This window comes from Symphalangus syndactylus, chromosome 2 (assembly GCF_028878055.3).
Source record: "Symphalangus syndactylus isolate Jambi chromosome 2, NHGRI_mSymSyn1-v2.1_pri, whole genome shotgun sequence".
Classification (NCBI taxonomy): Eukaryota; Metazoa; Chordata; class Mammalia; order Primates; family Hylobatidae; genus Symphalangus; species Symphalangus syndactylus.
The window spans coordinates 107,362,501-107,389,680 of NC_072424.2; the positions used below are offsets into that span (position 1 = coordinate 107,362,501).

The window sequence follows — 27,180 nt, forward strand, 5'->3', positions numbered from 1 at the left end:
ATGCCAATTCCAAAACTAAGAATACATTTAAAGCCCATTGATATTATTAGTATTCATCTGCTGCCATGTATATTTATGTTTCTCAACAGCCTGTGACCATTTTTTAAATTAGAATACCTATACCTTTTGATGATTAATTTTTTAAAGTATCAGCATGAATGTCAAAGCACAACTTTAATTTTATTTTCCCTCTGGTTTATTCTCTTTTATGTTTTACTGTGACTGTGTACACTGGTTTCCTAGGAAACTATTCTAAGAGGAAAAAAATGAGTAGCCATTTTCTTAAATTAGAAGCTACCTTTCTAGCAGCTGAGTAGTTGTGGGCAAGAATTTCAAAACTATTCTTTCTTCTCACCACCTCCATGTCAGGGTTACAATAAATACCCCCACACTCACACCCACACCAACGGACTATGCCGAATGTAAAGCTGAGTAATTATAATTAAGGTAGTACACATTTAACACACACATTTCCTTCAAAAGCATGGCAAAAAAAAAAAAAAATACCGCATATCAAAGTTCTGGTTAAAATAGAAAATCAAGTTGAAGCACAGCACAGAAAAAACAGTTTCAGGGTTGAAGAGGGGTACTGCTACAAGAAATGGATGATTACTTGGCTAATAAGTGATGATTTAATTATCTACTCTCAATAAGAACACAATGCTGAGATCAACCTTTTGGCTCTTAAGGTCCTAAAATAGATAACATTTCTGTCATCTAGTCTCTTTTTAAGTGCACAATAGCACTGGGTTACAAACACTTTGCAAATCTCCCTTAAGTTTTTCAGTTGTCCAAAATATCCTGAAATGCCTTAAAAAATTTTTTTAACCACGTGACTTTAAGATTCAATTGCTTCTATTTAAAAAAAAAGATTTTTCTTTCCTCTGTAGAAATTCAAAAGAAAATAAGAAACTAAACATATCAATATAAAAGTTTAAAAAATTATTGGGGCATTATGAATATTTCTAAATGTATTATTAAATATTGGGCCTTTCATAGAGTTTATGATTTAATGAAAAATGAACACATTACAGTGAATTAATTTGGAATGTGACAACCCTTGCAGCTATAAAACTTAACAACTTTTCATTTAGAATAAGTATCATTGGCGGAACATGTTTAAAAACTCGAGTGTGGGGAAAACATTTAAAAGAGACTATGTCACCCATGCCTTCAAATTTTAATCGGAAACAGCCCCACTTTTGAACCTGAGACAATGTTTCCATGCATTTCATCCTGAACTTTCCAATGTTTGGCTTGCACTGGTTAATTCACTGGCTAGTGAAAGAGCATGGCATTGCCCAGAACAGGTGCAATAGGGAATACTCAGTGACTTGGATGGCATCACACATTCTCTTGTTATTCTGATTGGAGGCTCTATGCCCACTGTGTAGCATTCCAGCAAAAGCAGATGTAAATCAAGCAGCAAGTTTGTCACATTTCACTTGCTTGCTGCAAGCTAGGCAGGAAAGTGCTCACACTATGAACTTGTCTTCCAGAACTTTTGTTGATATAGCGTACATCATGATCCCTGGCAAGGGAGGAAAACACCAAGAAAAGGACAATGTTTTCCTCAGCATCCATTCACCAACTGCCAGTCATTTCTCCAGAGCCCAAAGCATATTGACATTGGCACAAAAAACCTGTCTGTCTCTCCTGATGACCCAGCTCTCTAGCAGGCAGGGTAGCTATGCCAGCTTGCTTGCCACTTCAACATCTGCAGGTACATCGATTTGAGAAAACACCTAGTGATTTCATTCAGATATAATGCATACAACTGAAGAAACATCCACAGAATAAAAAGCAAGTATTTTTATAAATATATATGTGTGTATATACATGTGCGTGCATATTATCTTTAAGGCAGGTGTGCCAGAGAGAAGTTCTGAGAAAAGTGTGGAAGGAAAATATCACACATGATCTTGAGTAATGTAGGAGTTTTATAGGAACGTTGGGAACACTCCTCAGTCCTCCACAGTTTACCTAATACCCCTCCCACTACTACTTCCAAACCAAATGCAACACTATTAATGGCATGAACACTCCAGTTGCTAAATTTTAAGAACATAAACTTAAATCACCTTTGTTTTAGTTTGTCAAATAACAATTAAGGACTACATTTTTAAGCTTAAATCTATTAACTTCGAGGCCGGGTGCGGTGGCTCATGCCTGTAATCCTAGCACTTTGGGAGGCTGAGGCAGGTGGATCACGAAGTCAGGAGATCGAGACCATCCTGGCTAGCACGGTGAAACCCCATCTCTACTAAAAATACAAAAATTAGCCGGGCGTGGTGGCGGGCGCCTGTAGTCCCAGCTACTTGGGTGGCTGAGGCAGGAGAATGGTGTGAACCCGGGAGGCGGAGCTTGCAGTGAGCGGAGATCACGCCACTGCACTCCAGCCTGGGCGACAGAGCGAGACTCCGCCTCAAAAAAAAAAAAAAATCTATTAACTTCACTTAGAATATTTTCCCTTTCTGTAAACAAATGAAATAGCTATAAATTCTTTCTTAGTAAGTACTAATAAAGCCTTAATAGTAACTTTTGGCTGGGCATGGTGGCTCACACCTGTAATCCCCACACTTTGGGAGGCCCAGGCAGGCAGATCATTTGAGGTCAGGAGTTCAAGACCAGCTTCGCCAACATGGTGAAACCCTGTCTCTACTTAAAAAAAAAAAAAAAAATTACCAGGCATGGTGGCACATGCCTGTAATTCCAGCTACTGGGGAGGCTGAGGCAGGAGGATTGCTTGAATCTGGGAGGTGGAGGTTGCAGTGAGCCAAGACCATGCCACTGTACTCCAGCCTGGGAGATAGAGCAAGACTCCACCTCAAAAAAAAAAAAAGTTAGGCCGGGCGCGGTGGCTCACGCTTGTAATCCCAGCACTTTGGGAGGCCGAGGCGGGCGGATCATGAGGTCAGGAGATCGAGACCACGGTGAAACCCTGTCTCTACTAAAAATACAAAAAATTAGCCGGGCGTGGTGGCGGGCGCCTGTAGTCCCAGCTACTCGGAGAGGCTGAGGCAGGAGAATGGCGTGAACCCGGGAGGCGGAGCTTGCAGTGAGCCGAGATCGCGCCACTGCACTCCAGCCTGGGTGAGAGAGCGAGACTCCGTCTCAAAAAGAAAAAAAAAAAAAAAAAAAAAAGTTACTTTTTTCCATACCTCGAGTTTCTAATTTAAATCTGAAATAACAAATCTTAGCAGAGAAACATGAAAAGGAGAATTATAATCAATTGTCCATAAAAATCTTAACTATTTTAAAAAGTTTTTCTACAATATCTAAAAAATTGCCGCATTTATGAATTAGGAGCTTGTGATTTAAGAACGATGCTGCAAGTTTGTTGGCTCAGTGACTAGCTGTGTTGCATTGGAAAGTGGGTTCACGGCTCTAAGCCTCAGTTCACTCATCCGTAAAATGGGTTAAGAACAATAACCATGACATCGTTTTCAAGTGTATTAAATGAGGTAAACATCTCCTGATAGCATCTGGCACATGATAAGCACTCAGAAGATATGTATATGTATTTTGAATCAGAAAATAGGGATACACATTAAAAGAAAATTGAAGGCCAACTATATGCTCAGCCTCACGTAATGATCCACTTGAGACCTTACATTAGCATTTTAATAGAATTTGCTTACTAGAATTGAAGGTGAATGTTTTGTAAGACTATAACTGTTTGTTATACTAATTAAAGGGGGGGGAAAAAAAAACCAAGAGAACAGGTTCAACATACCATCTCTTCCTTGGTATTTGTTTTCATTTGTTCTAAGTGACTGCGATTCAGTGCCATCTGGAGCCTAAACATAGAAAACAGGCCATTTAGTCATGTCCAACTCAAAACCAGAGAAAATGGTATTGTAAATAATTTTGTTACTAATCTTTAGAGTACAAGAAATGTACTCAGAATTATAACATTCACAGTGGAAAAGGGGCACACTAAGGTAATAATCAACATGCAATCATCCAAAAAATATTTTATTACCTACAACTTGTGAGAGACAATAGTAGGCCCAGTGGGGAATATTAAAAAAGTCATGATTGTGTCCCTGTCATCAAGAATGCTACTATTGAGTGGAGGAGAAAGGACAAACATGTTAAAAAATTAGTAGTAGCTATTAATTGACAAATGGATAAGCAAAATGTGGTCTATCTGTACAATGGAATGTTATTTGGCTATAAAAAGAAATGAAGTATTGATACATGCTGCAACATAAATAAACCTTGAAAATACTATGCTAAGTGAAAGGAACCAGTCACAAAGAGCCACATATTCTATGATTCCATTTATAGCAAACGACCATAATATGCAAACCATAGAGACACAAAGCTGACTAATGGTCACCTAAGAGTAGGGAGGGAAAGACGGGGAAGGACTGCTAATGGATATAGCCTTTCTTTTGGAGACAATAAAAACGTGCTAAAACTGATTGTGGTGATCGTTGCACAACTGTGAATATGCTACAAAACACTGAATTGTGCACTTTAAGTGGGTGAATTGTATGGTATGAGAATTATATCTCAATCATGCTGTTATAAAAGTGTAAAAGTACATGTCCCTAAAAAAATATAAATTCTTCAAGTAAAAAAAAAGCAAGAAATAAATGTAAGATAAGTAACTAAATTACCAAACCAGCAATAAGACCTAAAATATCTGAAGGAATTCCTGTTTTCAAGGGGTCGGGGCAGTGACGCCCAAGGAATGGGGCCTTCCAAAGGTTTATGGACATGGTACACTATGGCTGACTCTGCTCAGCAGTAAATGTGGCCAGACAGTACTTCCTCCTTTCCAGGTAAGGCTTCAGAAGGAATTCAGAGGTCAGGAAGGAGAGTCTGGATCAACCACAGAAAGAGGTCTATTCAAATTATTTTAAAAATAATATTGATAATTCTACTGGATTTTATCTCAGACAGCAAGTGGCCACTGTAGTCTCACCACACGTTTCACCTCAAGCTGTTGTCCAAGAAGGACTTCATCCTCCACCTGAAGTCTAAAAAGAGCCTAGAAAAGTACTAGGCTAGGGACATCTAGGCTATTAATGCACCACTTAGAGATGGGGAAAACCCAGGACAGTGTTACAGTGACTACCTAGTCACAGAAGTGGTACGTGGGTACCCAGCATCACTTTAATCCCCTGAAGGACAGAGCAGTCCCATTCTCCTTCCCACCTCCCACAAGCCGGCAGAGGCTGGCCCTGCATGGCACAATGAGCAGAGTGATTCCAATCTCACAAAAGAACACATATTTTGGAGCATGTGGTCGGAATTATTTTCCTTAGCAATTGAAGATGGCAGTACAGATGGTGTTCATTTCTGCATTATATTTCCTAGTGTCAGCAAGGCCTTCATGAGGAAGCATTTAACATGGAAGAGCTGAATATACACTCACTCAAAAACAGAAGAACTGCAAGTGAAGATGGCTGGCCCAAGTTTGCTTGAGGGATGGGGGAGATAAAGCACTTTTCTAATGGGTGGCAGTGTTTCAATTAAAAGCATGCAATGTAAGCAAGTTAGCATTATTTTAATTTCCTTTTGCTAGTTCTCTCTTAATGACTCCATCAGATGATACAATCCACCAATTACCTTGGACTCAAACCATGTGGTTGTGACACTGCCAGAAACTTGCTGGAAAAATGTTGTTTCTAGCACCAAGTAGCAACATCCTCTTGGAGACTGGCAGAAATCCCACAATTTATATTTTGCTTAGGCCCAGCTCTCTGTTCCCTCCCCCTTTTCACTTCCTCTTAACTCCCTTAGTGAGGGTTCTCTAATTGGGAAGAAAATGTCATAATACTAAATTTCCTTACCATTCATTTTTCTTCAGCTGGAAACCTAGTCCAATCCTTTAACACAAGTGGATATCCCAAATAACCACTGGGTGGTAAGCAAGTTCTTAACTTAAGCAAGTGCCTGGAGCAATTTAATGACCCCAAAACTCCTGTAAGATGGACTGGACTTGATTCGAAATTGGTCATGCAAAGAGAGTAGCAATCTGCAGCTAGAAGGGCTTTCTTGCAAGAATAAAATGTCTACAAAAAGCAAAAGATTATCTACATGACAGGAAGACACCTTAAATATAAACCCTTTCATTCCTTTTTTAAAATAAATAATCATTCAATTTTTGTTATCTTTTATAGTATAAATAGAATCTCATATTCAGGATGCTTAATGTCAGAATCATGTACAAAATGCAAATATACCAGGATAGAGACTGGTTAAAAGCATGTACTTCAAAGTCAAACAAATTTGGGTTTACTCCCTACAGGACACTGATCAAGTTACTTAAAATCTGGCTAGGTACGGTGGCTCACACCTGTAATCCCAGCGCTTTGGGAGGCTGAGGCAAGCAGATCACCTGAGATCAGGAGTTCAAGACCAGCCTGGCCAACATGGCAAGACCCCGTCTCTACTAAAAGTACAAAAAATTAGCTGGGCATGGTGGCGTGCACCTGTAGTCCCAGCTACTCCGAGGCTGAGGCAGGAGAATTGCTTGAATCTGGGAGGTGGAGGCTGCAGTGAGCCGAGATTGTGCCACTGCACTCCAGCCTGGGTGACAGAGAGAGACTCTGTCTCCAAAAATAAAAATTAAAAAATAAAATAAAATCTATGAGCCTCAGCCACAGAATGGAAATAACACCTCACTCACAGGACAGCTGTAAGGATTAAATGAGATAAAGCACGTAAAGTGGTTAGCACAGTAAGTGTTCAGCAATGGTGGCAGCAACTGGTATTGTTATTATTATTAGAATCATTGTTCCGGAGTCCCATTCCATGTTCATTCTCATTCCATCCACCTCACTGGGTGTTCTAGGCCAAAGCTACTCAAGCCAGAATGTAAATCAACTTTGACCTCAAAAACACCATCTAGATCTGCTGATTTTTTACCTTTTTTCTGGCAGCAAGACTTTTTTGATGAAAGAAAGAAGGATCATTGATATTCTGTGCACGCTCCTTATGCCCTTACAGATAAGTAATAGGTAATCCACTAACTGGCTTATTTGAGTAGCACTGATCTGAGCCACACAGTTCTTGTACTGTTTGGTTGTTGTTGTTGTCATTTTTTGAGATGGAGTCTCACTTTGTCACCCAGCCTGGAGTGCAGTAGCATGAACACAGCTCACTGCAGCCTCGACCTCCAGGGCTCAAGCAATCCTCTGGCCTCAGCCCTGCAAGTAGCTGGGCCTACAGGCACATGCCACCACACCCAGCTAATTCTTGTGCTTTTTGTAGAGATTGGGTTTTGCTATGTGGCCCAGGCTGGTCTCAAACTCTCCAGTCTCAGCCTCCCAAAGTGCTGGGATAACAGCTGTGAGCCACCACGCCCAGCCTCTCAAACTTTTATTATGCCTTCTCCGATACCTCTCTTCATTCATCAGTCCCACAGTCTCTACCAGACCCCACAGGTTTCATTAATAAGTTAATCACCTAGACAAATATTTACGCAATCTTTTGTGTGCTGTCATTGTGCCAAGGCTAGACACCTTAAAGTTTAATCTAAAGCTGCCTCCTTACATATCTTTCGTTCATCCTAAAGGGTTTCTCTGTATTTAGTGAACTCAAACCTAACTGGATGTGTAAACAGACTGTAACCTACTTGTGTCAATCACCAAATTTTGACCAGTCAAAGGTGGTCAGCTGTTCAAACCACACTCAAAAAGGGCAAACAAACACAAAGCTGTAACCAATCTGGCTGTTTCTGTACCTCACTTCCGTTTTCTGTAGATCACTTTCCTTTCCCTGTCCATAAATCTTCTTTGACCACACGGTAGCACTGGAGTCTCTCTGAATCTGCTGTGATTCTGGGGGCTGCCCAATTTGCAAATCATTCTTTGCTCAATTAAATTCCGTTAAATTTAATTTGTCTAAGGTCTTTCTTTTAACACCACAAAGGAGAAGTTACTTCATGTCTCAAAGTTCCTACTTTGTAATTCAGCTGCAATTAGCTCCCTCACACTCTACTTCATCCATCCCCAAACCAGTCTAGGGAAAAATCAAATATTCCTACAAGCATTAATAGATAGGGAAGAATACCCTAATCCTACTTTTCTCTAAGTAACTGTTGGTAGTCACGTTGTCTGAGAAGCTGTCCCTGTCACCCCTAGTGGAATTAGAGTAACTTGTAATGCTCCAAGGACACCCTCTTCTCCTAATGCATGGATTATCATGCTGAATTTTAACTAGTTTTGTTTTCTGCCCCATCAGTATAACTTCCAGAAAGGCAGGAAGCAAGTCTCTCTTGTTTCCTGCAAGCATAGAGCTTTGGTGCCTGGCATAGAATAGGTGATCATTACGTTTTTAATCATTTGAATAGAACCAGATTGATCTAATTAATTGTAAGCAATTATTCCTTTGCCTTAACATCAAAAAAGAAAACCTACTGTTTCTTTCGATTCTCTCTGTTGAGCAAATATGTCTCTGACGTCAGGAATCTGGTACTGTTTGTTTTTTTTCCTCAAGGTCTGGGAGACCGTCTCTACTCGCTTCTGAACTGCTGCTGCCTGGGTCCGGGTCAATGTTGATAAAAACACCATGCTTTCCTGTGGATCTCCAGCAGACTCTCCGAAGAGATTGGACAAACCGGCCTCTTTAAGCCATTCTTCTTCCAATTCTCCCTCTAAGACAGTAGAGAAAAGTGGTACTTAAATCACAAAATATAAGAACCTTTACATTTTTTAAGCTGTTAAAAATTCTTACTAAAACTCTTCTATTGTAACAAAACCACAGTGCTAAGAATCATTATCTAAAACTTGGACAACTGCCATATACTCCAGCCACAATGACATCAAATTTTAGATCGATTTCATATATACTCAATTAAAATTTTTAAATGACTTCACATGTAATTAACCTCTATAACTTCCCTGCAGATTAACCCAGAGGATGATACTGTTCCCCTTCCAGAGATGAGCAAAGAATAAAAAGATAACTTACTTCCATCAAGTTACAGAAGGAAGTCAATGCTGGGGCTATACATTAAGCCCAGTTTCTTGGCTTAAATTCAGTACTACCTCAGAGCCCAACACTAATTCATGGAAAGCCTTGTTTTCTCTGTTCACTGTAGCTGACAGGAAGTGCAGCAAAGAAGTTAACAGCATCAGAACATTGGGAACTAATCAATTCCAAATTAATTTTTCTAATCTTCCAAGTCAGCACATCAGATTATATATTTTTACAATGTTTTTTAAAAGCACAATATGTCCAGCAAAAAGGCTTATATAGGAAGATAATTAAAAACAATCAATTCAAAACACTGAAAGCAGGAAATATTCATGCAAATATTGTGTAAGATCTAATGAAAGTTATTTAAAAGCAGAAGGATAATTAGAATGGATTCTTTCCAACCATCATATTTACAGAGGAAAATAAAACCGATGAATTGGGACACAAAAGACCTGGATCTGTACCCCATTTCTGCAACTTGATAGCCAAGTCTCTTTGGACAAGTCACTTAGCCTCAAGTTGACTCTGTTTTCTGATCTGTAAACTAAAGCACACCTCTTCCAGCTATGCCATAACCAAAGGTGAGAATGTTATATGGAAGGAGCTTTGAAAAGCCCTGAGATAGACTGTATCACATGGTGTAGCACCGAGTCCTACCTGTCTGTCTTTCTATACCATATAAATTTCTTGACAGCAGAAATCAAGTATTAATAACTTTGACTTCAAGAGACATAAGCCAGTGCTAGGCACTGTGCACACCAGACAACAAAAACAGTTTACTAGCATAAAAAGTAAGTCAGCAAGGCTGGGCATGGTGGCTCAGGCTTGTAATCCCAGCACTTTGGGAAGCCGAGGTGGGTGGATCACTTGAGGTCAGGAGTTCGAGACCAGCCTGGCCAACATGGTGAAACCCCCTCTCTACTAAAAATACAAAAAATAGCTGGGCATGGTGTTACACGCCTGTAATCCCAGCTACTAGGGAGACTGAGGCAAGAGACTCTCTTGAACCTGGGAGGCAGAGGTCGCAGTGAACCGAGATTGTGCCACTGCACTCCAGCCTGGGCGACAGAGTGAGACAGTCTCAAAAAAAGAAAAAAAAAAAAGAAGTCAGCCATTATTATTTATACTTTTAAAGTAAAACTCAGTATTGGTGTATAAAACCAAATTGCCAGAAAAAAAACCTGATATTGTTATACAACAAGCAAAATAAACAAGATTACTATGTAGAGTCATTTTTTCCATTAAAAAGTAGAAGTAAAACTTAAACAATTTGAAGTCTAAGAAAAGGTGTGGGCATGTAGAAAACATTCCCAATCTTCCTGATGATCACATAGTGCATAATAATCAATGAATCTAATTAATGTTGGAGAATTATCAAACAGCTAATGACACACTTCTATGTATCAGGCTTAAACACCGCTTTCTCAAACATATTCTCTCCTTATTCAGCAGACTAGTATGCTACTTCCATCTTGAAACATGGAGAAAGAAAGGGTGAGAGATACTATTAATTATCACAAATAAGCTTGACTTTATTGGTATCATATTTGGGAAACAATGAGAGAAAAATAACAAGAAGTTAAAGAATAAGTTAACCATAGTGTTCTTTTAGATCTAAGAAATTAAATTAAGAAAAATCCCCAAGTCTTCTTTTAAAGTTAATGTTGGTAGATTTTTCAAGCAATGTTGTAGCCAAGGAAAAAAATCTTATTTATATAGATTTTGCTACTTAATTAGATCCTAAGTCATTTAGTTAAGAAGTCATGGTGTTGAGAAGGAAGTCTCTATTAGTGGATCACAAAGCACTGACTGGGGCTCTCACATTTTGGCATTTATATATCAACTTATATAAACATACTTACAAATGTATAGATGGCACAAGGCATAGAAAGAAAGCTAATACAACAGACAAGAGAATTGGACATGAAAAACTTGGCAACTGCTTGAATTTCAGAGATTAAAAGAAACGGTACAAAAAAAGTTTAAGTTTTACATGCTTCTTCCCAGAATATCAAATATTATAGCAGAGAATGGGAAATATGGCTGGAAAGTGACTCTACAGAAATTATGCACCAAATACAAGAAAGAAGTAAATATGGAAGCTAAAAACGGTAATGCCACCATCCACTGTCCAACTCTATATTTTTAGATTAGTTGGCTAAACATGAGCCGTTGCATCCAATCTGGAGAACTATACTTTGAATGACAAAATAGCCAGGACCACAACAGGTCTTTGAAAACCACCCACAAAAATTGGTTTATGTGAATTTTCTTTCTAGAAAGGTCTTGGCTAGGAACAAGATAAATATTCTCAAATATATGAAAGGCTATCATGTAAAAATAGAAGAGCCTTCTTCTGTTCGTCCCAAAGGCATAACTACAGCAAGAGAGTCAAAGTTAGAGGACAGCAGATTATAAATCAATAAAACAAAGATCAAAAGAACTCAAGCTGACCGACCACTGGAAAAATAGTATCACTGCAAAGCAGTGCTCTTTCTATCACCATCTGCACTCACTAGAGACCAAATGACAATGTGGCTACCACATTACAAAAGAAATGTAAAGGCAGGTTAGATGGTTTCAAAGATGAAGTCTAACTCCAAAAAGCTATGATACAGTAAGCTTAGCCAACAACATTCCAGCCATATCTACGACTAAGCTAACTTACTTATGCCACTTGTATCTGGCAGTTGCATCCATAAATCTGCCTCAAACAAGTATTTTTCAAGTTGAAAGGCAGTATCTTTTTTTGGTGGTCCTAGCTTTAATTTTTTTTTTTTTTGTTCTCTTCCTTTCTATGCATTCATTTCCTAGAAATACATATGCAAACAACAAAAGCTTTATTTAGTTAGTTATTACCATCAGGCTCTTTGACAACAACCACCTCTTGATCTTCTTGTCTGTTTTCACTAGATTTCTTGATGTTTTCTAGTTCTATCCAATAGTCTTCCATAGATTGTTCATCCAAAGAATCCTGGGAAATTGATCGATCAAATGGAGGCTTCTCCATAACTTTGGTGGTGGTGCTTTCCTGGTTCATAGTGTACTGGCCATATCTGCGACTGCAAATTCAAAAGAACACATGGTTTATTTTAGTACAAAAGGAAGCAGTATAATTTCTAAAATATCACAGCAATAAGCTGGAGAATTTGTTAACTCCTTAAGTTCTCCTTAATAAAGCTAAAGGAATATATATTTTGAAACTGTTTACTCTGGATTATAATATGCTTGTAGAATAAACAGTTTCATGCTCCACAGAAAAGTGTGGTGAAGTACAAATAGCAACATGGTAAATTATTTTTCCATTTACATTAAATGAAGACTCATTTTTCAAATCTATTTTTTAGTGACAAGGTCTTGCTCTGTTGCCAGGGTTCGAGTGCACCAGTGTGACCATACCTCACTTTAACTCCAAATTACTGGGCTCAAGTGATCTTCCCACCTCAGTCTCCTGAGTAGCTACTACTACAGGTATATACCATATTGCCCAGCTAATTTTTTTTTTGGCAGACATGGGGTCTTGCTGTGTTGCCCAGGTTGGTCTGAAACTCCTGGCCTCAAATGATCCTCAACTGATCCTCCCACCTCAACCTCCCAAAGCACTGAGATTAAAGGCATGAGCCACCACACCCAGGCATAAGACTCATTTAAACCTGAAACTTTGTTTTTAAAAAGCAACACATTAAATCTTGATTACAAACTATTAATTGGGAATGAATTTTATATAATTTTTGTGTTTATCATTTATATTCATAAACCAAACTTAGTCAACTGTTATATAGCAAATATCTTCAACCGATGAAGCAGTATTTGAATTTCCATTTTATTTTTGAAATCAAAATATAAATAGGATGATTTAAGTTTGCTGTTATAATCTACTGTAGAAAGCAATTTCTAATCTTTATTTATAAATGGACCCATGATTTATATGTATTAAAAATTCCAAAATGTGGTAAAAACTCATTTATTAGCAATTCTGAATAGCTTGGAATTACCTCAAACATTTCTCTCTCAGATATTATCTATGAAGAATAAATTGAATAAATAAGAGTATTTGTATAACTTCAAGTAAACAGGGTTTTTTGTTATAATTCATATCTTACCTACTTCTAAAATTGAATTAAAGGAGCTTATAATAAAAACCTATATATAATAAAATAATTTTTTGTTTTATTATTATTTATAGAGAAAACCATGCCTGATTCCTTAAAAGAAGAAATTTTTCAGCTTTGATGCTTTTCATTTATATACGGTTGATATGGTTTGGCTATGTTCCCACCCAAATCTCATCTTGAATTGTAGTACCCATAAGCCCCATGTGTCCTGGGGGGACCCAACGGGAGGTAATTTAATCCTGGGGGCAGCTACTTTCATGCTGTTCTTGTGATAGTGAGCTGTCATGAGATCTGATGGTTTCATAAGGGGCTTTTCCCCTTTTGGCTTGTTACTTCTCCTTGTTGCCATCATGTGACTAAGGGTGTGTTTGCCTCTCTTTCTGCCATGATTTAAGTTTCCTGAGGCTTCCCCAGCCATACTGAACTGTGAGTCAATTAAACCTCTTTCCTTTACAAATTACCCAGTCTCAGGTATGTCTTTATAAGCAGCGTGAGAATGGACTAACAATAAATTTTTTTAAAGAATACAATTTGAGTGAGGACAATAGTTGAATAACTGTTTTGCTATTCTAATTTTCAGACTGCTTCTCTCAAGAAGGACTTCCAGGAAGTAATTCTTTGTTTGCCAGATTGGTTTTACTTACTGTACATATTGAAAATAATTTTAAAATTACAACAAAATAATAGTGTGTGAACATTCACATTTAAATTAGCCTTTCCCAAAATTGTTTAAAATAGTAGGATTTTAATAGTACATAAGGGAGAGGGTCACTAAACTCTGGGCAAATCTATCCAGCAGCTTAATTCCACCTGGTTTGTTAGAAAAAGTCAAGGAACTTAATTGTTTATTGCTGCAAATAAATGCAGTATAACTGAGTACTTAGCTTTAATATGCTAATAAGCCAGTTTTATTCCTTTAAAGATGATTCTTCCTGCCTTGATTACAAACTTTATTAATGCTGGTTGCATACATGAATAAACAATCACTATACTCTCTCCCCAGTAGCAACCTTGGGGTGGTGATGCGTGGGAATTAGGACAGGGGCCAACAAGCCTAAGTCTAGACATGTTTGTGAATCTCTTTCCTTAAGTCTCCATTGTTCATTGTTTGCCTTCTTCATCCCTTAATTCAAGGGGTACTTCCTCCTTCCCTGGCCTCAATCATCCTGTTTACATCTGTGTATTCCACCTGGGTCCCCATATCCGGCTCCAATGGCCGCTACATAGCCAGTATTTTTCTTGTAGAGTTTTCACTCCTGATTCTTACATTAACATGTAAATGAGAAAGTCATCCCTCTCTTAAAAATAAAAAATATATTTTTTAAATTTCTGGTTCAGCAGCTCAACTTATCTATATTGTTCATATTCCTTACTTCTGCCTTACCAGGATAGCTAATGTTAATTTACAGATGACTGCCAGATTCATTTTTCGTATTGCATGTCAAATATACAGATGGCTTATCCTTTTGTTTTCTCTCTCATAGTGTGAAATTGACCACCTTACTTCTGTCTGCTTTAACTCTTACCCCCCTGTGAGACCACAATAAGTACTGTAAACTGTGTGAAGTATAATGACTAACGCCAAATAATTTGGTTTATCTGCTCACGGGAAAAAGGTGCAGTTGAACTAGAAGTACATTAAGCCTTTCACTCCTGAAGGAATGTGTTTATTCTGGCAAGAATTTTCCAGTAAATTTCCATTAAGATAGCATGTGCAGAAAAATGCAAGGTCATTGAGTAACACCATTGTTACATAAATACACCATCTATATCAAGCCTTGCTCTCAAAACATGCATAAAGCAAAAATTGAATAGCTTAGTGCTGATGAATTGACTCAATATTTTGACTTTAATAAGATTCAGAAGCTGAATAGGTTTGTGATAACCTAAAAATACTGAGTCATGGAAAGGAGGAATTTTCTTTTTCTTTCTTCCGTATTTTTTTTTGATCACTGGTAAATACTGCAAGAACACATTTTCATTTTTAAGTAAGAGGGGATGAGGAGTGGGAAGGAGGCAGCCATTCAGTAATAGACTACCCTCCTTGGTCAACCTGCCATGTATTTTTTAATTTGTCTAAAAATGCAAGTGAACATTCCTTCAGTTTACATCAATTAATATGTTGTGTTACTTCTTTTCTTTGTAGAATATATTCTACTTTTGTACTTCAGACAGGCAGTGACTAAAAGTCTGGACCTTCCTGAAACTATTCTGCTAAGAGGCCAGTTAACTGGTTTCCTCTTTTCTGTTTTTAGGAGTATGTTATATGATATCATGTCCATTCTGCAAATGGGGTTCAAAAACATAAAGCAACATCTGCTAGATGTAATGAAGTACAGATCAGAAATATTTTATATCTCCAAAAGATCCAAGCTGACACATGGTGTTGAAATCAAAGAAACACACAGTTTATACCACAGGCAACTACCAGTGACCCCTACCTGACTTTCTATCAAGCAATTATTCCAAGTTCCTTCCTCCTCCCTCTCCCTCCAGAATTCTGTGTGCTAATCGTGCCATGGACATGCTTCAGAAGCTCCCACATTTCTCACCTGTTACAACTACAATGACAGAACTAGACACTGTCCTCTAAAGGAAGTTGCCAGAGTTGCTCTATAAAGAATCGCTTCCTAGCTTGCTGTACAAGTCACGCTCTTTCCAATACACCAGAGTATAATCATTTTGCCTTTTTTACCATGAACACTCACATCACAAGCAAATATTCACTTTTTTACCATGGACACTCACATCACAAGCAAATATTCACTTTACAGACCCTGATGGGCCTTCCTGGAATCTTCTTTTCCATCTTGCTAGCATGTCCTCCATGCTCTGTTTACAAAAATGAGGGCTTTGTTTTGTTGTATTTTCCCCAGGTATATGCTATCCCATTTTCCCGTGATACATTTTCCACCCGGTCAGTGAATTTCAAAGGCACTGATATCATTCAGGGTATGAGTAATAATGCCTGTTATTTATTTTGTCATAGCAAATATTAAACTGGTCTGACATTTTTTCTTTACAAAGAGGTGGGGGTTGCCATTGATTACACTGAGGTCAGCTAGAAGATTGATGATTTATTCTGCTATCAATGCAGTCAGCTCAGTCAGCAAAATGAAATGGAAACATATGGAACTGGGAGTCTAAGTACCAAATGATTCCAGCTCTACTTAACTGCAATCTTTGGTAAATCACTCACTTTCCAGCTCTACTTAACTGCAATCTTTGGTAAATCACTCTTTCTCTACTCCTCACTTTTCCTGTCTAAAAAATGGGAAGAATAACAATGGCCTTGCTTGCTTTGTTTGTTGTGAAAATTCTTACTGAAGTGGCTCATAGGTAACCATGAAAAAGTTCCCCCAGGTAAACTTGTGCTGTACTAACTGCATAGAACTGCCCCCAACACTGTTTAATAAGGTCCAGAGGAACCACATATCCTCTAGAATATTCTCAAGCTTTTTGGTCTCAGGACTCCTTTACACACTTAAGATTGTTCTAAGACCCTCAAAGAGCTTTTGCTTATGTAGGTGGTATCTACTGATATTTATAATATTAAACGCTGAAACAAAAAATTTTAAATACTATTCATTTAAGAATAAACATCTTCACATAGATAACATTAAAAAGGCCATTTTTCAAATAAAAATAGTGAGATGAGTAGCACTGTTTTATATTTTTGAAACTGCCTTTAATGTCAAGCTTAATAGAAGACATCTGGATTCTTACATCTGCTTCTGCATTCAATCTTTTACAATATTACAGTTCATGTCGTCTCTGGGAAACTCCACTGTATTCTCATGAAAGAATGAGAGTGAAAGAGGCAAATAACATCTTAGCGTTATTATGAAAACAGTTTTACTCTCCTAGACACCTGAAAGGGTCTGGAGAGCCTCAGGTGTTCCCAGACCACACTTTGAAAACCACTGTCTTAAGAATTCTCAAAAACAACACATAATGGGTCTGAAAATGCACATTTGAATTCTATGGGCAAAACTCCAGAAAGCCCTCTGAGAGAAACAGCCTTGCTTTCCTAGTGACTGGACCTATTTCTTTGTTTTTGTTTAGTTCTGTATCTTTTCACAAAAACTGGGACTTATTCCAATATATCCATATTTAATTTATACTATAATAACAAAGAATTAAAACATCATTTAAAAAAATCCCTCCCTTGCCAATATTGTTTATCATTTGCTGGTGTCCATTATGTGTAAGTGGCAGAAGTTCTCTCTGGGCATCCCCTTTTGGCCAGTATATTTGAAAATGTGCCTTAATGTGCCTTTGTCATCCCTACCCTCTACCTAAAACCCCTTCAGGGCAGATTTATTTGTAAGTAGTATGTTTCTTCTGAGCTCGTATATTTAACTATCTGGTCCAATTTCTACCTTGTGTTCCCTACCCTGTTAAAAGTCCTATCGTGATTCTTTATATCCAGTCTGTCTCCCGATTCTGACCCTTCGAGGCATTTTTGTGGTGGCCCAAAGTCAGCTTTCTTGAAGACCTCTGATCCTAGCACCTGTTTCGTTTTGTTTTCTTACAAGATCCTTTCTAAAAAGGATATACTTTCCGTCATGTTCCCTATCCCACTTTTATTTCCATGCAGGACAAGAAGTGACTGAGTTGGGATATACAGACAGTATAAGACAGAAGAATAAAGTTTATTTTTGTTTTGGCTTTGTTCTGTTTTAATGTGTAAAAAAAAAAAAAAGGCAGTGGGGTGGGGGTTCTTCTTCAGATCATGACTTACAAACCATAATGACTAAGAATATTTTAGAAAAAGCCATATGTATTGAAATGTAAACATTAGAATGCTATTGCACCTCAGAGATTTAAACCTATCCCATCATTTTCTAGATGAGGTAATGAGGCCTCAAGGTTAAACCTTCCCCAATTTTACCCAGCAAAGGGGTGATAAAATCAAGATTAATGCCCTCATTTCTTCTTCAGTGGTCACTTTAATATGTCAAACAGACTAAAAAGGGTAGGATTTACTTTGTTTTCCCCACATGCATCAATCTTTCTGAGTTTGTATTGTGTACAGCCAAGGCAAAAGTAATCTTGTTGACACAGTCTATAATTTGCACTTTCAAATGACCATTATTACACTTATCAAGAAAAAAATACATTTAAAAATCAAACCATATTTTTTAAAAGGGATGAGAATTCTTTTCCAATGCACCTTTTTTTTTTAATTTTTCAATTTTTTTGTTTTTTGAGATGGGGTCTCACTGTGTCTCCCAGGCCGAAGTGCAGTAACACAATCATAGCTCACTGCAGCCTCAAGCTCCTGGGCTCAAGCGATCCTCCCAACTTAGCCTCCCTGACTAGGTGGGACTACAGGCACACACCACTTCACCTGGTTAACTTTTTGTAGAGACAGTCTCCTTGTATTGCCAAGGCTGGTCTGGAACTCCTGGCCTCAGGCAATCCTCCTGTCTCAGCCTCCCAAAGTGTTGGGATTACAGGTGTAAGCCAGTTCAGTGCACTTTCTAAAATATGGTTTGTGGCCAGGCACAGTGGCTCACCACTTTGGGAGGCTGAGGTGGGAAGAGTGCTTGAGCCCAGAAGTTCAAGACCAGCCTGGGCAACTAATAAGACACCCATCTCTATTTAAAAAAAAAAAAAAAAAAAAATTGTGTCATGCTGGGCATAACTTTAAATATTCTGTTTTTTTAAGAAACTTTGCTTTGTAAATTTTGAAATTTTAAAATTTAATACTGTTTCTTTACATTATGTTGAAAAAAAAAGCATGTTTCTCATGTGTAGATTTCTCTTTTGTTTCAGCAGTGATATTAAAGAACTACTGTAATCACTACCATGGTGAGATGGTAAAGCTATTAATACTGTGTAATGGCCCTGTCCATCAGAATACGCTGAATTTGAATGACTATGAAGAGCTGCAGCCTACGAATGACCCAAGTTATTTTTACCCCTTCGAAGAGAATGCCTACTGTTGTTTAGCTGAAAGCAGTCATTATTAGAAGTGGCTCTGACATCCAGGAAGAAAGAACACTGATAATGCCTGAAGGCAGTAAGAAGTTGATTAGAAAGCAATACCACATCACTCACCCCCCCCACACACCCATGCAACCACCGGAACCCAGAGAAAGAATCTAATCTTTTCTGTCTGACTCAAATGCTATAGTCTTAAGGATGTACTGGATTTCACATAAACTTACTTCTTTTCCTCTTTGCATATCTTACCCTTTTCATTTTGGGAAAAAAAATGAAATTTACTTATTTCTTTCAGCTTTCCTTTTCTTTAAAAGTAAAAGTCGCGGCCAGGTGCAGTGGCTCACGCCTATAATCCCAGCACTTCGGGAGGCCGAGGCGGGTGGATCATGAGGTCAGGAGATCGAGACCAGCCTGGCCAACATGATGAAACCTCTTCTCTATTAAAAATACAAAAATTAGCTGGGCCTAGTGGCACACGCCTGTAGTCCCAGCTACTCTGGAGGCTGAGGCAGAAGAATCGCTGGAACCCAGGAGGCAGAGGTTGCAGTGAGCCGAGATCGTGCCACTGCACTCCAGCCTGGCAACAGAGCAAGACTCTGTCTCAAAAGAAAAAAAAAAAAAAAAAAATCATTTAACATCTTGTATAGTGCTTTAGAGTTTTTCAGTGTTCACCCACTTTTTGCTTTGTTTTTTGCTACTCACTTTTGACAGTGGGTAGAAAAGAAAAAAAAAAAAAATCAGCAGAACAATAAGCAAATGACCTGATTATCCTGTTTATGTCACATTACCTAAGCAAAACTGAGAAGAGAAGCCCATTAATGACACTGTTAAGAGCTAGCTTTGAAAACTTGGCTTTATCACTTTTAGAGAAATACATGATACAACCAATTCATAGGGGCTGGGTTTTTTGTTTGTTTTATTATTTATCGGTGCGGCTTGCACTCTACTTCTTTTTTTTGTTTGTTTGTTTTTTTTTTTTTTTGAGACGGAGTTCCACTCTTGTTTCTCAGGCTGGAGTCCAATGGCGCAATCTCGGCTCACCACAACCTCCACCTCCCGGGTTCAGGTGATTCTCCTGCCTCAGTCTCCCAAGTAGCTGGATTACACACATGTGCCACCACACCTGGCTTTTTTTTTTCTTCTTCTTCTGTATTTTTAGTAGAGACAGGGTTTCTCCATGTTGGTCAGGCTGGTCTCGAACTCCCGACCTCAGGAGATCGCCCACCTCGGCCTCCCAAAGTGCTGAGATTAGAGGCGTGAGTCACCACGCCTGGACTCACTCTACTTCTTGACATCACTAAAAGAATAGGGACATAGTAACCACTGCCAGGTCTGGTAGAAAGAAGGGAGGGAAGGCCTAGAAAGAAAAGAATATGGGAAAGGGAGAAGACAGCCAAGGCAGGTTTCAAAAATTCACTTCCTTTTTAGATACAGACACGAGGAACATTATAAGGGAAAATGATAGGCTACCACTGGCCAGACATAGGTTTCTTGCTTTAGAGCTCTGGTTCTGGGTAGAAGTGAGATCCTCTTTGTTCCTGAGCTTGCCAAATCTCTCAGGAAGCAGTTTTTCCTCCTCAGTTGGAGGTACAACTCAACAAGTAGCCAAATGGGAACCTGGGATCTTAATGTTAAAATCATCTTCCAAGACAAGGATGAAGGTATCTGTAGTGGGGCTTTGACATAAAAATCTCAGGATCTTGGAACATGGGTTCAAAGCATATCCACTTCATTCAATTATCTGTCACCATGACTTGCATCCACCTGATACCCTGGACCTGATGTTCTTTCTCCAGGATCCTCTATCTTTTTCTTGTTCTGGCCAGCTGTAGAGCCACCCGGAAATTAAACACCAGTAGCTACCTTGCACTCAGAGCATAGGCTCTCCAGTTTGATCTGTTTTCCAGCTGTCATTACTCAATTTCATATCTTAGTACCTTTCTCTGTGGGGCTGGAATAACCTTGCTTCTGCAGCCTCCCCACATCCCTTACCACATCCTGCACTGTGATGATCTGCTCATGTGTTTGTTCCCACCATTATATTATGTGTTCCTTGGGGGGCAAGAATCCATGTTTCTTTTTTCTTTTTTTTCCTCTTAGTATCCCTGGGTTCAAGCAAACTGCCATAGCAGATGTTGGTGAACTGTTCAATTATTAAAGTACTACTGCCTCTGAAATAATTTCTAAGGCATTTCTTATTTAATTGCACAAAACTACGAAGAAATGAGAGAGAGGGATGAAAAGTAGATAGTAAAGAAATCAGTCATCAGGAAACTCTAAAATTCATAAGGTAAATGTTCTATGTCTCCATGATGCTACTTGTGGATGTTTAGTCTACAAATAGGTTTCCTAAAGGAAACAGAAACATACAAAAGGAAGGGCTGTGGTTGCATATGAGATTGTAACTAATATTAAATTACAAACAAGTTTCAGCTTAGAGTTTTTTTAAGCACACATTCCATAATTCCATTCTTCACCTTGATCTTTAAAACAAATAAATATTTACTGAATGCCTTACTCTCTGGTTGGGTGGCTTATCACAGATGTTGCTTTAACCAAGCTCTTCAAACATTTAGTGTGAGGTAGATGACAAAAGATACCAGCACCAGTTATGGGTGGAATTTTCCAGTTCCTCACTGAACTAGTGGCCCAGACAACTCTTTCCAGCATAGGCCTCCAGGTCATGGCCTTTACTTCAGGATTGTCCCTAACACTCCTCAGGCCCTACAGTGGTTCACCATTCCTTCTTCAGTTAAGAATTTCATCCCCTCTCTGGCTGTTTCTGCCACTGTTATCCACTCATTCTCAAGTCATCCCCTGCTCAATCATTTCCCGAGATTTAGACCAATAATTTGAGGTAACATCTATAGTCCCTCGCTCTGGCCTAAATGCTACTTATTCCCCGCCAAATTCATATATTGAAATCCTAACTCTCAAGGAGATGCTATTAGAAAATGGAGCCCTTAGGGAGGGGATTCGTGCTCTTATAAAGGAGGCCCCAGATGGCAGCCTCGCCTCTTCCATAATGTGAAGGACATGGTGAGAAGGTGCCATCCGTGAGAAAGCCAGCCCTTCCAGACACCCAATCTACTAGCCCTTTGATCTTGAACTTTCCAGTTTCTGAAACTGTGAGAAATACATTTCTGCTGTTTATAGGCCACCTAGTTTATGGTATTTTGTTACAACAGCACAGACTGAGACACCCTTCCTGGCATCCCTGCCCCTCCTCCCCTGGGTCTGTTTCTCAAGTTCTCCAGGGTTTACCTGAAGCCCCCTCACTGTCCATTATTAAAGTTGTTCTTTCCCAAGATGGAGCCCAGCTTCCTCAGAACAACTGTCTAGTACTCAGTTCTTGTTTCACAGCAATCATATAGCTTTAGAGGTAGAATTCAGCATCTAAATTTTTTGTCAACCTTTATCCATTCGTTTTTATTGTTCTTGGCAAATCAAATTTTTCGCCTTTTCAGTTTCAAAGCTGTGCTCCTGTTTTCTTTCTGAGAAATCTATCAAGTTCTGAAGACATTTTCAGGGATGAAATGAAGAAAGATTCACTAATGAAGATTAAAGGTTTTTCCACCTCCCCTCATAACTGGTCACTCAAAATTCTCCCATCATAATTTCTATTAGTTCAGAATCTCATCACTACAGTTTGCCAATACACCTTAAACATGCAATGATACAGATAAATTTACACCAAGATGCAAATTCCCTCACATATAAGACTTAATATACTTCAAGATCTGGGATGCAAGAAAAGTATTTAAATATCAGCCAGGAATTTCATTCTGGCTGCTGACTGACCACAGATTTATACATTATAATATTCTGATATCCCTTCAGTTCATAAAAAGTTGCTATTGATTCATAATACTTGTCATGAAATAAGCACTAACAAAATACTTGTTGACATAACACAAAATTATAAACAATGTTTTGAAATTTAATGTTAGAATAGTACTGAATATAATCGTGGTTTTCCTTATTTCCTATAGCAAATATATTGCCCTTCAGTAGGACTTTTATATAACTTTCCATGCTAATAAAAACATCAACACAAGGCAATGGTGAATTAAAAAAAAAATCTGATAATAACAAAAGCTACATACACAGCATATTATGAAAGAGACATGGGCATTATTATTAAACTCTTCTTGGTTCTTTGTGATTATTCACTGCAATAAGGTAGAGAAATCATCTCATATCTCAGTGAGAGTAGGGGAGTATAAAACCAACCTTGCACCAGCCAGCAAAAGAAAAAACATAGACAAACACTGGATGAAAATATTAAAAGTGAAAGGAGATTTGTGTTTATGTTAGAAAATATAAATGTAGAAGATGTTTATAAAGTAATGTTGGTGAATAGTAATAGAACAATTAAAAACAGCAGCACTTCTGCGGTAAATACCTAGATAGGAAAAAAGAAAACTGCTTCCCTTATGCTATAACTGTAATTTTATGAGCAGCTCAAAATAAACTTCAAACATTACAATGCTCCACTGGTAAGTATGGAAGGCCAGGGAGTGTTTTTATATGCAAAGTGCTAAAAGTTAGCTCTACTAGGGGGACAGAGAGGATGGAGAAATAACTTCCAGCCAAGCAAATAATTTAGCCAAGCTTAGAAACAATTCATTTGTATTTTCTACCAAATGTCTTCAGCAGTGAGTAACAAAGTAGAATATGCGAATATTACTACAAAACAATCTTTCTTAAGTGAGATTATCTAAAGCCACTTTTTTCTTAGCATATTTGAAACACTGAGCCCAAGACAGATGTGAATGCAAGCAGCCTAAAAGATACATGAAATATAAAACAAGAACTGAAGACAATTTTCACATGCAAAAGCTACGTGTGGGTTAGGGCAGGGAATTTAACCTTAACATTTGAAGGAAAAAAAAAAAAATCCGACTGACTAGCCTGGGCAACACAGTGAGACATTGTCTCTACAGAAAATAAAACAATTAGCCAGGCACAGTGGCATGTGACTGTAGTCCCAGCTACTCAGGAGGCTGAGGTGAGAGGATCCCTTGAGCCCAGAAGTTCAAGGCTACAGTGAGCTATGATCATATCACGGCCCTTCAGCCGGGGTGACAGAGCAAGACCCTGTCTGGAAAAACATACACACACACACAACTCACAAAAACAAGCATTTTCAGTAAAAGCCACTGAGCTTTGTTTAGAGGATAGGAACAGGGCTCATAGGGCAGTGAGGCCTAACATGAATATGAGGGACGGACAAAGGTTTTACAGGAAGGGATTGTGGGAAACTGAAAATGTGAGGGGAGGAGAGGTAGATGGTAGAGAAAAACACTTTTAATAAGGAAGCACAGTTAATGCTATTCTTGTGCAATGCCACATCATCTAGCACAATATGGGCATATTGAGCTCCAGCAAATGCCACCCGCAGACACATCAAATTCTAGGCGGATTAAACCCCACAAGCTGGAAGTTTATGACCCTGTCATAGCTTAATTTCTGACCTGATCCTTAAGAAATATCTCTACCTTCCAACCCTTAGTCTCGGGCTCATTACCAGGCTTACACTAGCCTACTGCTTACCTGTTTTTCACATGGAGTAGCAAAATTCCCACTTAACCAAAAGCAATATGGCATCAGGTTCCAAAATGTCATTCCCTGTGGGGATCTGAAACAGCTGAAGAAGAGCATAAGTAGTTCATGGCCTCAAGAGTTGCCCCGCTAGCTACAGCCAAGGCTGTCTTGGCACTCTATAGAAAGCTGATTCTGGCCGGGCGCGGTGGCTCACGCTTGTAATCCCAGCACTTTGGGAGGCCGAAGCGGGCGAATCACGAGGTCAGGAGATCGAGACCACGGTGAAACCCGTCTCTACTAAAAATACAAAAAATTAGCCGGGCGTGGTGGTGGGAGCCTGTAGTCCCAGCTACTCGGAGAGGCTGAAGAATGGCGTGAACCCGGGAGAAGGAGCTTGCGGTGAGCCGAGATTGCGCCACTGCACTCCAGCCTGGGCGACAGAGCGAGACTCCGTCTCAAGAAAAAAAAAAAAAGAAAAAGAAAGCTGATTCTGTATCAGTGTCCCATTCAAGGACTTCCGCTTCTAGTCTTCCCATTTCCACCCCTCTGCTTCTCTTCTGCTTTTCCCATCGCTATACACCTGGATCCTCCTCTCTGCCCAGTTCCTATAAAGAAATGATCCAAGTTGACTGATTTCTACTTCTCCCCAAAATGCTGTCTGCTACATCACTTTCCTGAGCCCTAAATTCTGCACCGGCCAAGGCTTCCAGGACCTCGACTGAACCTCAGCAGAGGTCTGAGCTACCCATGCCCCTGCTTGTCAGGAAAGAGAGATGGAAGAAAGAACTGTTGTGTCAGAAATCCATCACTTTAGATGAGATTAGTTAATGAGCTATTGAATGGAAAAGAGAGGCTCAGTCGGGTGCGGTGGCTCATGCCTGTAAGCCCAGCACTTTGGAAAGCCAAGGCGGGAGGATCACCTGAGCTTGGGAGTTCAAGACCAGCCTGACCAACATGGAGAAACCCCATCTCTACTAAAATACAAAATTAGCCAGGCGTGGTGGTGCATGCCTGTAATCCCAGCTACTCAGAAGGCTGAGGCAGGAGAATTGCTTGAACCTGGGAGATGGAGGTTGCGGTGAGCTGAGATCATGCCATTGCACTCCAGCCTGGGTGACAAGAGCAAAACTCTGTCTCAAAAAAAGAAAAAAAAAAAAGAAAAGAAAACAGAGCCTGTAGAGACCATAAAGTTATAAAAGATGATGAAAGGGTTAAGAGCATGTAATATCCTCCAGGGCAGAAGTCAGTATTTATGCTGTATCACAGCCATGGAAGCCAGTGTAGATGACAGCATCAAAAATAGAACTTCCTTTACCATCTTGCCAGGGTAAGTCTACAGGAAGATCAAGGTTGTCAGATACTCTAAGGTAAAGATCAAAGACTTAGAACTTTTTCTTGTTCTTCTTTTTTTTTTAACTCAAGTGTTTGAGGGACAATTGTTAAAGGCTCTTACCTCATGAATGACTTCAGTTATCTGCAAAAGCCAGTTCCGTAAAGTAAAATGCACAGTTTTTATAAGACAAATCTTGTCAAACTCTAAGCATACTTTCATACGCCAACCAATCTAATAGAGAAATGCTAATTTCTTAATCCAATAGTTTTATGAATCCAGTTTTACTGAACAATACCTACAGTTTTTCATTGGTCTTTTCTCATTACAGATATTAATCAGAATTATGTACTTAGGTTTTATTATAAAAATCACTGCAGTTATGGTTTTAAAAGGAACTTCATCCACATAATATACATTTTCCATTTCAAGTAATACAGGAGACAGTGAAAAAAACAGTGAAACTGGAATGAAGCCAACGCTTAATGTTTTGGTGGAGTGAGACTATAGAACTTGAGTTCCTGCTTGTTAATAATAAACAGATCACTAAAGCTGTGATTCACACATTCATTCAACGACTACTGACTCCCTATTAATTGCAAGGCAACTATACATGCTGATGTTTGAAGTCCAAAGAAGCACAGGGCTTTACCGCTGATCTCTGAATCTACATTTTGATAGAGGAGATAAAATATGTAGGGAAACAGTAATACAGGGCAGCCTGGCTTCACACCATATGAGTGGGACAAACAACGGGTGTTGCAGTGCTCACTGCCAGTTAAACGTAGGCAAGTACTAGATGCCAAAAAGTGTTTAAAAATGTCAGTAGCACAGTAGGCCAGGTGCAGTGGCTCGTGCCTGTAATCCCAGCATTTTGGGAGGCCCAGGCAGTGGATCAGGATGTCAGGAGTTCAAGACCAGCTAGGCCAATATGGTGAAACCCCATCTCTACTAAAAATACAAAAGTTAGCTGGACATGGTGGCGCACGCCTATAATCCCAGCTACTCGGGAAGCTGAGGCAGAAGAATCGCTTGAAGAACCTGGGAAGCAGAGGTTGCAGTGAGCCGAGATCGCGCCACTGCACTCCAGCCTGGGCGACAAAGCGAGATTCTGTCTCAAAAAAATAATAAAAAATAAAAAATAAAGTGTCAATAGCACAATAAGAGGAGGTGAGAAGGGAGAGTCCAGTCTTTTGCTATGCCTCATTTTAATTCAATAAAGCTCTCCCAGAGCCAACAGTGTCTTCCTGTTGTTTGGTTCAATTTTATTTCCCTCTAACTTAAGCCCATTTCCTC

General features: G+C 39.0%; 1 protein-coding gene across 1 annotated transcript in view; it reads right to left on the minus strand.

The window, feature by feature from the left end:
* The window catches only part of ARHGAP18 (Rho GTPase activating protein 18), a 136,882-nt gene that overhangs the window by 54,050 nt on the left and 55,652 nt on the right, over positions 1-27,180 (minus strand). The window contains exons 2-4 of the mRNA XM_055263749.2: positions 11,800-12,002; positions 8,379-8,614; positions 3,737-3,800 (exon numbers count right to left, since the gene is read on the minus strand). Of these exons, the coding sequence (XP_055119724.2) occupies positions 3,737-3,800; positions 8,379-8,614; positions 11,800-12,002 (503 nt within the window). The remainder of the gene's footprint in view (positions 1-3,736; positions 3,801-8,378; positions 8,615-11,799; positions 12,003-27,180) is intronic.